Source organism: Salvelinus sp. IW2-2015, linkage group LG11 (assembly GCF_002910315.2).
Source record: "Salvelinus sp. IW2-2015 linkage group LG11, ASM291031v2, whole genome shotgun sequence".
Taxonomy (NCBI): domain Eukaryota; kingdom Metazoa; phylum Chordata; class Actinopteri; order Salmoniformes; family Salmonidae; genus Salvelinus; species Salvelinus sp. IW2-2015.
Genome location: NC_036851.1, coordinates 15,155,759 through 15,170,997, shown reverse-complemented (window position 1 = coordinate 15,170,997; position 15,239 = coordinate 15,155,759). Strand labels below are relative to the sequence as shown.

Here is a 15,239-nt window from a genome sequence, read left to right as displayed (position 1 = left end):
AACACCGTATACCAACAAAAAAAGACAAACGCGCTAGCTACTAAAAGCAGGCATTTCACGCGAGCGAGAAAGGATACGTCTAAACGGTATCATTGGGACGTCCCAACMCTGACGTCGCCCCACTGAAGTTCGGTTAAGCGAAGCGAGAGGTTTTACTCCACCCAAAATCTGGCAAAAYWAATAAGCCCACGAAGTGAGGAATTTTTGTATGGAGGTCAATGAGTGTCGAATTTGGTCAAAAATACATTGAATTGKTCAATTTCTACGTGAMGCTTATTTGGTTGAATATATGTTTTGTAATGGCTAGGTTGTTATGAGTGGATGCACGTGGCATTTCGGCAACTTTGGGGGAAAAAAACTTACTTTTGGAGTTATGTCTGTTGTCATGGAGATATAGGACTGAGTCATCATGGACATAACCTGTTTTAACATTGACATTGCCATTGAGGGGTTCCACCATTTCAAAGTAGTCAACTGCGTGGCTATTCCTATGATTTTCAAGCAATCAGCAAATGAAGAAGAAAATTGACTACTTTAAAATGGAGATAGTCTCTGGCACTGCCCATGCTGTAGAAGATGCTATAATGTCACAGATACAAAGATGAGTCCTTTATTCAATTCAAGGGGCTTTATTGGCATGGGAAACATATGTTTACATTGCCAAAACAAGTGAAATGGATCAACAAAAGTGAAATCATCAAAAAGAGAGCAGTAAATGTTAAACTCARGCAAGTTTCAAAAGAATAAAGACATTTCAAATGTCATATTATGTCTATATACAGTGTTAATAGTTGTTAATAAAGTGTTAATAAAATAAATACATGTTGTAATAACATATATCTATCTCTACGGCATGTTGGTCACACAAGAATCTGRCCTCTTATTGGCTAGAATGGTCCCACCTGATTTCACCTCCTCCCGCCTGCCGTCCATCTTTGAGGACATGAATTTCCATTGTTGTAGCGGTCACGCGAATGTCTTGTCAATGTAATATACACTGTCTTAGGTTAAGGTAAGGTAGGGGTAAACTAACGTAGCAGTAGAAATAGTCAAGGGTAGAGGGTAGGGACGACCCAAGCATCCATATTTGCGTTTAATTTGTGTTTCCTGTTATGTTSCATGTAATTTCCGGTTCTTAACCGTCGATGGTAAGTTTTCGATATTTGATGCTGTTTTGAAAATATTTATGCTGTTTTGTTTTGGAGCTGCGTCCATTTATCACATGTATGTCTCTCCTCGCAAGTGGTGGGTTAGCTCGTTAGCTCTGTCCAATAAACAGCTAACGACGTTTTTTCTAGCTAATGTGGCTAACTGATCTAGCTATACTTCCGCTAACAAGGATTATATGAATAGGTAACGTTATCTAGCTAACGTTAGCCCTAATATGTTTCATATATTTGTCTGTGGTATCTCGGTAGCTGTTTCGCGGTTTTGGTTTTAATATGTGAATGTGTTTGAAATGACTTTAGTCTTTTTGCCATGGTGGTCGTGAATTGTCGTTTGCTTGTTAACGTTAGCTGCTATGTTAACAAGCTAGGTATCTAGCTAACGTTAGTTAACAATCAAAAGGCGACGAAGTATGGTAGCATTAGCTAGCTAACGTACGTTAACTAGCTTATCTGTGTGATGCTACTAGCTAACACTTATGTCGTTCTTACCAAATATCTGGTAACGCCGTCACTAAAATAATCAATACATAGGGGAGAGGAGCATTTGTTAACTGTTACATTGTTAGAGTTATTGAATAACGTTGGTTTGATTATTGTAGCTAACGTTACAGTAGATAGGAATTGACATGTCTGAATATATTTGACATTGTGGAGGATGCAATGTCTTGAATGATGCTCCATCTCGTTTCAAGTGTAAAAAAAAAACGTAGAAACAATAATATGGCAAATACTGTCAAATAATAATATATATATATTTTTTTTTATTAACAACAAAATAAAGTTAGTGTACAACTACTAATAGCCATACAACTAATAAAAACGAAGTACCTATTATTTTCATATAAATCTCCACATGATGTTTCTAATTGTTAACTAAATTTACACACTTTCAATTACCGGACAGCTGACTGTCAAGCCAGAAATATATTATGAGTAGCAGTCAATGGCAATAGCAGACTGTCAGTCAAGCAAGTATCATGATTAATGTCAGTGGCTTGATTAGGCTGAAACTTCTTGAACAGCTCAGCTGACTGTATTGGGATGGTGTTATGATGTGGATGCATTGATTCAGGGTATACCCATGTGAAATTCTGCTAAAAGCCTGCATAAAGCCAATGCTGTTATTTCTCAACTTTATCTTTTCAGGTCCTATACATCAATGGGAAGACTGAAGTTTTTGGGAAGCCCTGCGGGAATGCAAGCACATATACAGAGAAGCAAAGTTTATGCTTGAGTTACTRTAGAACCCCACTGGATGTGAGCACTCCTCTGTATTGTTATGCAAAGTCTTGGATGTGTGAACCTTGGAAGTCGTTGTTCAAGAACATTTTGGAGAACATTTAAACCTGTGGCTTCATGAGTGTATAGAGCCCCAGAAATGAATGAAGGACTGGTGGATAACCTAGGTTCCGGGAGAGGGCCAGGAGAGGAAGACATGGAGATAAACGGAGAGGTACTAAAACCTACAAATGATCTACTTATAGAAAGGGAGGAGAGGACTGAGGTCGGGGACAATGGGATGGAGAGGACCTCTCAGGTCCTATCGCCACTGGAGGCCCTGGCTCCCTCGGACAGCCTTGACATTCAGGACCATGCCACCTCTGTTCCTGTGATGACAGGCCATGGGCAGACAGAGAAGATCCCAGGGGGAGTTGCTGAGGAACAACCTGTAGACTGGTTTGAGCCCCTGGAGGATGACAATTATGAAGATGACACACAGGGTTGGAACTTGGGCCTTGCGATGGGGGAGCGACGCGTGAATGGCAAAGGGGATGCCGAAGAGGAGAGTGTTGCAGGGAGCGAAAGGAGCGAAAGGAGCGGTAGCGTGGCAGGCCTTGAAAAGAAAATCAACAGCAACAACCTGTATGTTGAGTGAGATGTGACACTTGATTTGACTAGCTTTGGCTGCTGTTGTATCAATGTTATTAAAACATGTCAGGATTTCTAGGGCCCATAAATCAATACAGAAGTTGGCTAATTTACTCCCCAACATAAAAGTACCCTACCTTTTTTAAAGAAGGATTTATCTGGGGCAGTGAATTGGGGCAGTTTAGTTTTTTTTTTTTTGTCATGAATCTTGTACTGGAGGTTAAAATCAAATTTTAACATTAAATTAAGACCTAAAGCACATTTTTATTTTCATATTTTTTGCAATATAGACAATTTGGTCTWTGCAGTTGGCCTATCAAGCAGAAATCGCTCAGTTCTGCCTCCAGGGCAAGATTCATCACAATTAACGTCAACCTGCTGTAATGGGCCCCAAATGTTCTTTCTTGTAGCAAATATGTAGACGGTCAAACTATACAGACTAGCCAGTCGATATGCTCTGCTGTTATGTTTTATGCTCTTATGCTGATATACTTTGCTGACACTTGTTTTTATTTTATGCCAGGTTTTCTGTTTATAGACGGAAGAAAAGAGTAACAGTTGAAGAGGGCTGGGAGGACTGGCCGGCACTTGGAAAGGGGTGGAAGCGCAAAGCGGTTGTTCGTCGTTCAGGTTCTAGTGTTGGACAGAGTGACGTTTATTACATGAGGTAAAAACATTCTGGCAAAACTCYATTCATTTTTAGACCAAGGTCCAGTCTAGATTTTTAACCATTGGTATTGTCTCATGACATGAGGTTCATTTTTATTTACGAGAACTCACTTGCTGTACCTGTTTGAATAAGCCGTTGGTTTGAAATAAAAACGCGGTAATACCAATTTCTTAATAATACAGGCACATTCATTTCATTGTCAGTATTATATGCTTTAAGTTAACTTTTTATAAAACATTGATGCCACTAATGGATCACACTATCTTTATTCCCTTCTCTGTGAACCTGAAGTCCGAGTAATGAGCGTGTGAGAAGTAGGGTTGAGCTTTCCAAAGTTCTGGCAGATACTCAGGACATGACAATGTTTGATTACAAAGCAGGGGTGTTCAGGGGTGCTGGACAACCCAAGCCCTTGCGTGCGAGAAAGACGGTAATAATAATAAAAAGCTCCCAGTATTTACTTGAAATTATACCTTTTCTTTCACTTCACTAATTTGAATGTATTTTCTAACAAACATATCTTGTCTATTCTAACCCATGGTCTGTTAGAACATACAGAAGGATCCTCCTCCCTTAGTGGACTGTGGATTTTCCTCAGAGTCCAGCTTGAAGGACAGAGGGGACCGGGCAGACAGTCCTGACTCCCATCACAGACTGACCCCTCTGAGTCGCAGCTCTATGGGCACGCCAAGCAAAGACCTCCAACATACCACTCCCCCAAGAACGAACTCGTCTCTTGCTAAGATTAGTTCAGCTTCTGTCGCTCATGATGTGGAAGGTATGAAGCAAAATGCAACTAAACTGCCCTTGAGCCCTGCATCATCACTTTCAGTCTCCATCAARGGGATGGCTGGTTCAGAGCCCTTCTTTTGGTGAGTCAAATGCTCCTATGTTATCCTATAATTTTATCTCTGAGAATTTAAATGTACACATTCCTCATACATAATCAGGGTTTAGGCTATATATACACTGAACAAAAATATAAACGCAACATGTAACATGTTGGTCCCATGTTTCATGAGCTGAAATAAGAACCCAGACATTTTTCCATAAGCACAAAAGGCTTCTTTCAAATTTTGTGCACAAATTTGTTTATATCCCAGTTAGTGAGCATTTCTTCTTTGGCTAAGATAATCCATTCACCTGACAGGTGTTGTATATCAAGAAGCTGATTAACTTCTCTGGGATATGTGGGACGGTAGCGTCCCACTTGGCCAAAAGCCAGAAAAAATGTAGCGRGCCAAATTKAAATATATTACTATAAAAATCAATCTTTCATGAAATCACACATGAAAGACACCAAATTAAAGCTACACATGTTGTGAATCCAGCCAACATGTCTGATTTCAAAAAGGATTTACGGGGAAAGCACACCAAACAATTATGTTAGCTCAGTACATAGCCACAGAAAAACACAGCCATTTTCCCAGCAAAAGATAGTCACAAAAAGCAGAAAGAGATAAAATTAATCACTAACCTTTGATGATCTTCTTCAGATGACACTCATAGGACATCATGTTACACAATACATTTATGTTTTGTTCGATAATGTGCATATTTATATCCACTAATCTCGGTTTACATTGGCGCCATGTTCAGAAATGCCTCCAAAATATCCGGAGAAATTGCAGAGAGCCACGTCAAATAACAGAAATACTCATCATAAACTTTGATGAAAGACACATATTTTACATATAATTATAGATACACTTGTTCTTAATGCAACCGCTGTGTCAGATTTCAAAAAAACRTTACGTAAAAAGCACACCATGCAATAATCTGAGACGGCGCTCAGATATAACAATATTTCTCCGCCGTGTTGGAGTCAACAGAAATACGAAATTACATCATAAATATTCCCTTACCTTTTATGATCTTCATCAGAAAGCACTCCCAGGAATCCTAGTTCCACAATAAATCGTTGTTTTGTTCGATAATGTCCATTACTTATGTTTAAGTAGCTACTTTTGCTAGCATGTCCAAACGCTCGCGCAGATGCAGGCGAACTTGGACGAAAACTTCAAAAAGTTATATAACAGGTTGAATAAACTGGTCAAACTAAGTAGAAAATCAATCTTCAGGATGTTGTTATGATAACTATCCAATAACCTTCCAACCGGAGAATTCCTTTGTGTCTCTAGAAGTTATGGAAAGCAAGACGATATTGTTTGGAACGCGCGTGAACAGGAACTGGCATTCTGCCAGACCACTGACTGAAACACCTCCCATCCGGCCCCACATCACACTAGAGGCTTCATTCCACGTTCTACAGACATCTAATGGAAGGCGTAGGAAGTGCAAACAGATCCATATCTTACAGGGAATTGAAAAGGCGATGAGTTGAACATCGACCAGCCTCAGAATTCTCACTTCCTGTTTGGAATATTTCTCAGGTTTTTGCCTGCCATATGAGTTCTGTTATACTCACAGACATCATTCAAACGGTTTTAGAAACTTCAGAGTGTTTTATATCCAATAGTAATAATAATATGCATATATTAGCATCTGGGACAGAGTAGGAGGCAGTTCACTATGGGCACGCAATTCATCCAAAAGTGAAAATGCTGCCCCCTATCACAAAGAAGTTAAACAGCATGGTGCACCTTGTGAAGGGACAAMGAAAGGCCACTCTAAAATGTGCAGTTTTGTCTCGCAATACAATGCTACAGATGTCTCAAGTTTTGAGGGAGTGTGAAATTGGCATGTGGACTGCAGGAATGTCCACTAGAGCTGTTGCCAGAGAATTGAATGTTAATTTCTCTACCTTAAGCCGCCTCCAACGTCATTTTAGAGAATTTGGCAGTACGTCCAAACGGCCTCAAAACCYCAGACCACATGTAACCACGCCAGCCCAGGACCTCCACATCCGATTTCTTCACCTGCGGGATCGTCTGAGACCAGCCACCCGGACAGCTGATGAAACTGAGGAGTATTTCTGTGTGTAAAAAAGCGCCTTTGGGGAAAAATCATCCTGATTGGCTGTCTCCTCTCCCCAGTGGGTGGGCCTCTGAGGCCCACCCATGGCTGCGCCCCTGCCCAGTCATGTGAAATCCATAGATTAGGGACTAATGAATTTATTMAAATTGACAGATTTACTGTATCTCAGTAAAATCATTGAAATTGTTGCATGTTGCGTTAATATTTTTGTTCAGTACATATTTGTTTATTTGCTTATTTGCCCTATTATACGCATGTGTGAATTGGAAATGTTTTTTTGCATGTCTGCTTGAGTGTTTTCCCCTGATATAGAGCTTTTTTTAATGTAAAATAAGCAAAGAATACATGGGAGTGATTGTAGGYGTTGATGTTAATATCTTGAGAATGATTGTGATATTATGCACTTGGTACCTTAGGTAACTTMCTTCGATACTCTTTATTTCAGCATCTGTGCCATTTGTGGTAATTCATATACAGGCTTAGAGTATGAAAGGCAGATGAAGAGTCCCTGTTGCTCCATATGCAGGGGTATGTCAACTCTTTAGTGTCAATCCAATTAAAGGAAAACCATTTTACAAATTTGTTTTAAAGAGGAACAGAATTGACATATTTTTAAGTTTAAAAACATTGTAAATGTGCCTGTTTTTACTGTTTATGAAGTATATGTTTAATATTGTGTTAACAGTATCCCTCTTTGCTTTTAGCCAACAATCCAGCTATAGCCAAGTTTCCACTTCATCAAAGATTCAGAAAGGTAAACAGGTTTTCCTCAACTAACGAGTCTACTACTCCCATTTCTGTTTTTAACATGCGTGCATGCTCCTCGACTTCCTGTTTTGTATTTTTGACTCTTTACTTATTTCAGTTTTACGTAGTTAAACAATGATTTATCAGCATAGGTCTAAATGGATAGGAATACTCTAACTCCAGAATTCCGTATGTCTGTTTTAGTGGATTCCTTGTGGTAACTGTAGGGCTTGCCTTACRACAGAAGATTGTGGGAGTTGTGCCAACTGCAAAAAAACACTGAACCCTGACACCAGAAAACGTGTCCGCTGTCAGAAACGCAAATGCAAATGTCCTATCCTCAAGGTACAGACTGACCAAAGAACAGACAGAGATTGAAGAAATCCAAGTGGTAGTTTATTTTGATTGTTTATGTATGTGTATTTCAGTATAAACCTGATGGTCCCCAAATGTTGGATCCCTATCCCATGGCGAATTTTAAGGTAATTTTCTAGAATCCCATTACCTAGGATATCTTCGTTTGCATGTATATGACAAATGCAGAAGGCTATTGTCTATTCATATCTCTTATGCTTATGCTTACTCAATATAGAGCAGTATGTCCCACAAGTCCACATATGAACATTGGCAGTGAATTTGGAATATTCTCTTCACCTCCATGAAAAGCTCCCATAACTGAATGTAAAGCATTTGTTTTGCAGATTGACAGCAGAGAATTGCAGGTAACAATACCCAGCCCTCTCTAATAATACTCCTCTAATCCTTATCTTAGTAATCATTTAATATGCAAAGGAAACTATGAATGTAATTTAATAATAATGTTTTTTTTTTTTTTCGCGTTGTTTGCAACTTATATTGTACATAATGTTGCTGCTACCGTCTCATGACCGAAAAGAGCTTCTTTAATGAGTCCGACGCGAAGGATATACTGCTTCCACGAGACCAGGCCCAAATCCCCGTCATTCGCGTGAAGACGGAAATACAGGTGGCCGAGGATGAGATGCCTTGCTAGAATTCATCGGCGAGTGGGTAAACCGCCTCTGCCATCCGTTCTATTGGCAAACGTGCAATAATTGGAAAATAAARTGGATGATCTATGATCGAGACTATCCTACCAACGGGACATTAACTTCTTATGGCTGAGATCCCATTAAACGGGATCGACTTGACAACAGCCAGTGGAAGTGCAGGGCGCCAAATTCAAACATAAATCTCATAATTAAAATTCCTCAAACATAKATGTATTTTACACCATTTTAAAMATACACTTGTTGTAAATCCAGCCACAGTGTCCGATTTCAAAAAGGCTTTACGACGAAAGCAAACCAAARGATTATGTTAGGRGAGTGCCTATTCACAGAATAACAGCCAAAGAGAGGATTCACAAAAAGCAGAAATATAGATAAAATTAATCACTAACCTTTGATGATATTCATCAGATGACACTCATAGGACTTCATGTTACACAATACATGTATMTTTTGTTCGGTAAAGTTCATATTTATATCCAAAAATCTGAGTTTACATTGGCGCCTAACATTCAGTTAAGTCACAAAACATCCTTTGATTTTGRAGAGAGCCACATCAATTTACAGGAKTACTAAACGATACAACTGTTATGCATGGAATTTTAGYTGCACTTCTCCTTAATGCAACCGCTGTGTCAGKTTTCAAAAAAYKWTTACGWAAAAAGCAKACCATGCAATAATCTGAGWCGGCGCTCAGAGCCCAATCAAGACACAAATATAGCCGCCATATTATGCAGTCAACAGAAGTCAGAAGTAACAATATAAACATTCACTTACCTTTGATGATCTTCATCAGAATGCACTCCCAGGAATCCCAGTTCCACAATAAATGTTCATTTTGTTCGATAATGTCCATCATTTATGTCCAAATTCCTGCTTGTTGTTCTAGCGTTCAGTACACTTTCCAAACTCACGACGCGCAGGCAGGTCCAGCGGAAAGTACGGACGAAAAGTTAYAAAAGTTATATTACAGTCCGTAYAAACATGACAAACGAAGTACTGAATCAATCTTTAGGATGTTTTTAACATAATTCTTCAATAATGTTCCAACTGGAGTATTCCTGTGTCTTCAGAATTGCGATGGAATAGAGCTCGCTCTCACGTGAACGCGCATGGTCAGAGCATGGTCACTTCATGGCAGACCTGACTCATTCCTCTCTCCTTCAGCCCCACTAAACAGTAGAGGCATCAGACAAGGTTCTAACGACTGTTGACATCTAGTGGAAGCCTTAGGAAGTGCAACATTACCAATATCCCACTGTATCTTCAAAAGGAGCTGAGTTGAAAATCGACCAACCTCAGATTCCCACTTCCTGGTTGGATTTTTTCTCAGGTGTTTGCCTGCCTGATGAGTTCTGTTATACTCACAGACATCATTCAAACAGCTTTAGAATCTTCAGAGTGTTTTCTATCCAAATCTACTAATAATATGCATATTCTAGCTTTTCTGGCTTTGTAYCAGGCCGTTTACTCTGGGCATGCTTTTCATCCGGACGTGAAAATACTGCCCCTACCCCAAAMAAGTTAAACAGGTCAACATTCACAAGGCCGCGGGGCCAGACAGATTACCAGGATGTGAACTCGGAGCATGCGCGGGACCACCTGCCAAGTGTCTTCACTGACCGAGTCTGTAATACCTACATGTTTCAAGCAGACCACCATAGTCCCGGTTCCCAAGAGAGCGAAGGTAACCTGCCTAAATAACTACCAACCCCGTAGCACTCACGTTGGTAGCCATGAAGTGCTTTGAAAGGCTGGCCATGGCTCACATCAACACCATCATCCCGGAAACACTAGACCCACTTCAATTCGCATACCGCCCCAACAGATCTGCAATCTCAATCGCACTCCACACTTCCCTKTCCCACCTGGACAAAAGGAACACCTATGTGAGAATGCTGTTTATTGACTACAGCTCAGCGTTCAACACCATAGTYCCCACAAAGCTCATGACTAAGCTAATGACCCTCGGACTAACCACCTCCCTCTGCAACTGGATCCTGTACTTCCTGACGGGCTGGCCCTAGGTGGTAAGGGTAGGCAACAACACATCTGCCACACTGATCCTCAACACTGGGGCCCCTCATGGGTGTGTGCTTAGTCCCCTCCTGTACTCCCTGTTCACCCACGACTGCGTGGCCAAGCACAACTCCAACACCATCATTAAGTTTGCTGACACAACAGCGGTAGGCCTGATCACCGACAACGATGAGACAGCCGATAGGGAGGAAGTCAGAGACCTGGCAGGTGTGGTGCCAGGACAACAACCTCTCCCTCAATGTGACAACAACCTCTCCCTCAATGTGACAACAACCTCTCCCTCAATTTTGTGGTATCCAGTTGGAAGTTAGTCTTGCCTCATCGCTGCAACTCCCGTACGGACTCGGGAGTGGCAAAGGTTGAGAGCTGTGCGTCTTCCGATACACAACCCAACCAAGCCGCACTGCTTCTTGACACAATGCCCACTTAACCCGGAAGCCAGCCGCACCAATGTGTTGGAGGAAACACTGTACACCTGGCGACCGTGTCAGTGTGCACTGCGCCCAGCCCGCCACAGGGGTCGCTAGTGCGCAATGGGACAAGAACATACCTGCCGGCCATACCCTCCCCTAACCCGGACGACGCTGGGTCAATTGTGATCCCCCCATGGGTTTCCCGTTTGCGGCCGGCTGCGACAGAGCCTGGACTCGCACCCAGAATCTCTAGTGGCACAGCTACCCTTTTTGTTTTTACTCTGCTGCTACTCACTGTTTATTATCTATGCATTGTCACTTTAACCCTACCAACATAGTCAAATTAACTCGACTAACCTGTACCCCCGCACATTGACTCGGTACTGGCACCCCCTGTATATAGCCTCGTTATTTTTACTTTTTGTTTTATTTTTTAGTTTATTTAGTAAATATTTTCTTAACTCTATTTCTTTAACTGCATTGTTGSTTAAGGGCTTGTATGTAAGCATTTCACAGTAAGGTTGTATTTGGCACATGACAAATAAAATTTGATTTGGTATTCAATAAAGAGGAGAGGGCAGAATAGATAAATCTCATTATTCCCACAGAACTCCACTTCTCAATACAGTGACCCTGAGGACTTCTCTGTGAATGTCGATATAGAAGATGACGATGAAGAGTTTGATGGTGATGATGCTGACTATGAGGTGAGCTCTGCTTCAAGATATCTTACCCCACTTCTATCTAGGAGTGCCCTCTGCTGGCCAATTACAGCCTCTCCCACATTAAAACCCTGTTCTTCCTAGTGAGGTCTCCATCTGAATTTGGTCACAGTTTGGGCCAACAAGCTACCTTATATCGGTCCACTGAATATCTAGACAGTGACATGTARTTGTTGGAATAAAAAATWWAAAAACATTTAACGATAGTAGTACAAATAATGATTCGTAATTTTTTTAAACATTTTAATTATCATTCTGACTTTCAGGCTTGGGTGAGGAAACGTAAGCGGCGCTCCTGTGGGAAGTGTGAAGCCTGTAATAGTAGGACAGACTGTGGCACTTGTGATTTCTGCATAGACAAACCCAAGTTTGGAGGCAGCAATAAGAAGAGACAGAAGTGCCGTCTACGGCAGTGCCAGAGACAGGCCATGGTAAGGGTTGATTACTCACCTATGTTTAAATAATTGTCAGTCYTATGAGCATTTTGAGGGTGACAATATTTTTTGAAAGTACCGTTTGAATTAGTCCTTGTTTGGAATTAAGCAATGGCCGTACTCATTGTTATGCCATGAATGGACTCCTAACAACGCTTTCAATGGTGCTCTTATGTGTATGTATGTGTTTGACAGAGACACTTGTTGCCCTTTCAGTTGGGCCAGACTGATTTTGGGTCCCAAGAGGGGTGGGTGCAGCTTGGCAGGCCTAGGCCTCACTTTACATACAGTCGRAAGACAACCCCAAAGAAAAGAAAAACACCGCATCTGGAAGTGGACATGGAGTTCACTGATGATGAAGACGAGCCACTGCAGGAAGAAGAGGATTATCGCTACATGGAAACAGTGAGTATTGCTATGTGGAGATGGCACGATAGGGAAAGGCAATGTTTAAAAAGTTGTATTATTGTTGTCCCATCTTAACGTCACATTGTCTTGAGTACAGGYTTCCATGCAAATACTGATATGTGCATTAATTGTGTCTGTTATTGTTGTAGGCACATTGGCGCCCTATGCTTCCCAGCAAACCCCAGGATGAGAACTTCAGAAACCATATACCGACAGTCCAGGTTGGAATCAAACTTAAAGAGAACATCAACACAAACCTATCTTTTGGTCTTTTTTTTCTTTTTTTTCTCTCATTCGTCCACTGTTGATCCCAAAAATGTTATGCATGTCAGCAGTCAGGTTTTCAAGATCTAGGACTTTCAAGAAGCAAAGTGTCACTGGCCACATCATGATGGTGCAAAATGCAATGTTTTTTTCCCTTTTTAAGCTTCTGTTTAGGTTTACTTTTGTGGCATTTGCCTTTTGGCATTTTATATTGGTTAAAAATGCTCTTATCTTTCCAATGCACAATATTTTCAACYGATTTTTCATATTTTACAGGCTCACAAAGAGACTGTGGAAATTGTCAAAAATAATTCACTTCTGGAGCATGTACCAGATATCCTCAACCTTATAAGTTCTCCAGCAGTGAGTCACCCTTCTCTACCTTATTGAAATTCTCTTAAGCATGTAATGTTTTACAGTATAATAAAATCCCATGACTAGTGTGCTCTTCAGTGTTTACCTTTTTAATATTTAGACTGGAGTATGGTATAATGGTGTATTTCTTTCTTATTGCCCAGTATTGCACACTGTTCAAACCGGCAGACCCTGCGGTGAAATATGTTGAACCCCCAGTTGAGAATACGTCCTCAGCAGCTCCGGACAGACAGAGTGGAATGAACGGAGGAAGGCCAAGTGTGGACACGGATGTAGAAACGCCGTCTGGGGAGCCAGAAGTGGAGGAGGTCACACCTATGGTAAGTGACCACTTCCTGCTTTGGTGCATAAGMACACTTTACAACATTGTAACTGATATTTAAGGCCAATAATTACCTTTCAATTTCAAACTACAGGAAGTTAGGGATTACAATTATGCTTGGATTTTTCATTTTAAAATATTCTATAGGAGATACATGTGAAAGTAAATCTGTAATTGACTCGATTTGGAGTGGAATTGATTCCAACTGTATTTTGTTACCCCTATTATGTTCTGTGTAGATCACTCAGATCTTCAGTCTGGCTGACAGTGCAGGAACAAGTGGGATCGACCAAGAACATGAGCTGTTAAAGCTACTGAAGTCCATTCACAGCTCTGCACTCCCCACACTCTGGTTTGCCATAATGGTGGAGGGCCCGACACTACAGCTACTGCAGTGCTCTAAGCTCTCCCACATGGTGGACACAACCGTGCAGATTGACCCGAGCTTCTACTATCAGATCTGTGTACAGGGCCAGCCGCTGCTCCTCACCCACCCGCTGTATGAAGCTCACCCATCCTGCTTGACATCTGTGCCCCAGGTGGCGAACCTGCTCCTGGATCTGGAGAAGTACAGCGTGTGCCAGGGGGTCCCGACCAAGGAGCAGCCATTCAGCCAGGCTCCAATCATCATTGAGCGGGCATCAACCTGTGACTTTCTGGTACTTAAAGAAACAGAGCACTGTGCGAGGTGTAAGGCCTTATCCTGCAGCTATTAAGGCCAGACACCACACCGTAATAGGGATTCCCCCCGTTAATCATATCACAATCAACTTTCTACAGTTGAATGTAGACACAAATAATATTTTTTGTATTACAATTTCAGATTTWAAAAAATTMAAATATACAAATTAGGTGACATCTCATTTAAATATTTACATATCCAACACAAAYAAAAGTCTGGACACTGGATTAAGTCAGTCTAAATATTTTTGGTTTCGTATTGTTAAGACACTCCAGGATCGGACTTACTCAGTGCATTGTGGACAAATACTTAAAAAATATTTTTATCTGTAAAATACWAAAGATATGAAAGTAAAATGCATTTTGGCACATAAAAAAAAGCATATTCAATTCCCTCTGGGCAAGTATGAGAATATATCTAAGGTTCACTATTTGGTGAATACAGATGCTTCTGAAGCTGGGGGAAATTAGTTGGCGTGTGGGAAGAGTCTTGACTTTTCGGAATTGGCAGTTAAAGACAAGGACACTGAATTTAGACTAACAAACACCTATTTAGACCCAATCACCATCTCTTCAAAGTAAGTTACTACATATAGTTCAGTTTTTTTACATTTTCTATGAAATGGGTTTATAAATTGTGTAATCCAATGTAGTGGGCTTTGAAATGATGGATGTATGTCCATTTTAAAGTGGTTAACATTAATGACATTTTGATGACTGTAGTATGATAAACTAATGAAAATATGCATTATTATCAAGATTGTCATTTTTGTTTACTTTTTGAAAATACTAATATTAATGGACCAAAATACCAACAAATCTAAAAATTGATAGGTAGATGCTGTGATGTAATTTCAGCCTGTGGTGCCTGGCCTTAAGAACATTTGGTGCCGCAGCGCAGGGTTAAGAGTCACCAGCACTTAGCAGTGTCACAGTACAGAGCATCACAGCTCTGCCCTCAAGTCTGCTGGCGATGGACAACCAGGACTGTCTAGTATTTTACGCTTTTACCACTAGACTTTGCAATGATATTTGTTAAGAAATTGAGGGACGTGTTTTTTATATCCCATTTTGTTAGTCTGTCTTACAAATAAATGTACAAATCATGAGGGTTTAAAGCCTGCTTTTTTCCAATAGGTGTTCAGGTCGATTGGAGAACT

At 40.7% G+C, this 15,239-nt stretch overlaps 1 protein-coding gene across 8 annotated transcripts; it reads left to right on the top strand.

The window, feature by feature from the left end:
* Positions 1-41: 41 nt before the first annotated feature.
* On the top strand, positions 42-15,186 carry LOC111969868 (methyl-CpG-binding domain protein 1). Of its 8 annotated transcripts, none has more exons than XM_023996202.3 (17): positions 42-1,148; positions 2,316-3,032; positions 3,562-3,705; positions 4,000-4,138; positions 4,258-4,580; positions 7,091-7,173; positions 7,350-7,399; positions 7,597-7,737; positions 7,821-7,874; positions 8,094-8,114; positions 11,482-11,580; positions 11,862-12,026; positions 12,225-12,434; positions 12,587-12,658; positions 12,978-13,064; positions 13,220-13,396; positions 13,638-15,186. In XM_023996202.3, exons 2-17 carry the CDS (start codon positions 2,548-2,550, stop codon positions 14,112-14,114), a joined length of 2,727 nt encoding a protein of 908 aa, XP_023851970.1. In that variant the 5' UTR covers positions 42-1,148; positions 2,316-2,547; the 3' UTR covers positions 14,115-15,186. The 8 variants fall into 8 exon arrangements, with proteins under 8 accessions (XP_023851970.1, XP_023851972.1, XP_023851971.1 ...); XM_023996204.3 differs by having other exon boundaries at positions 42-1,224; XM_023996203.3 differs by having other exon boundaries at positions 42-1,245.
* Positions 15,187-15,239: the final 53 nt, after the last annotated feature.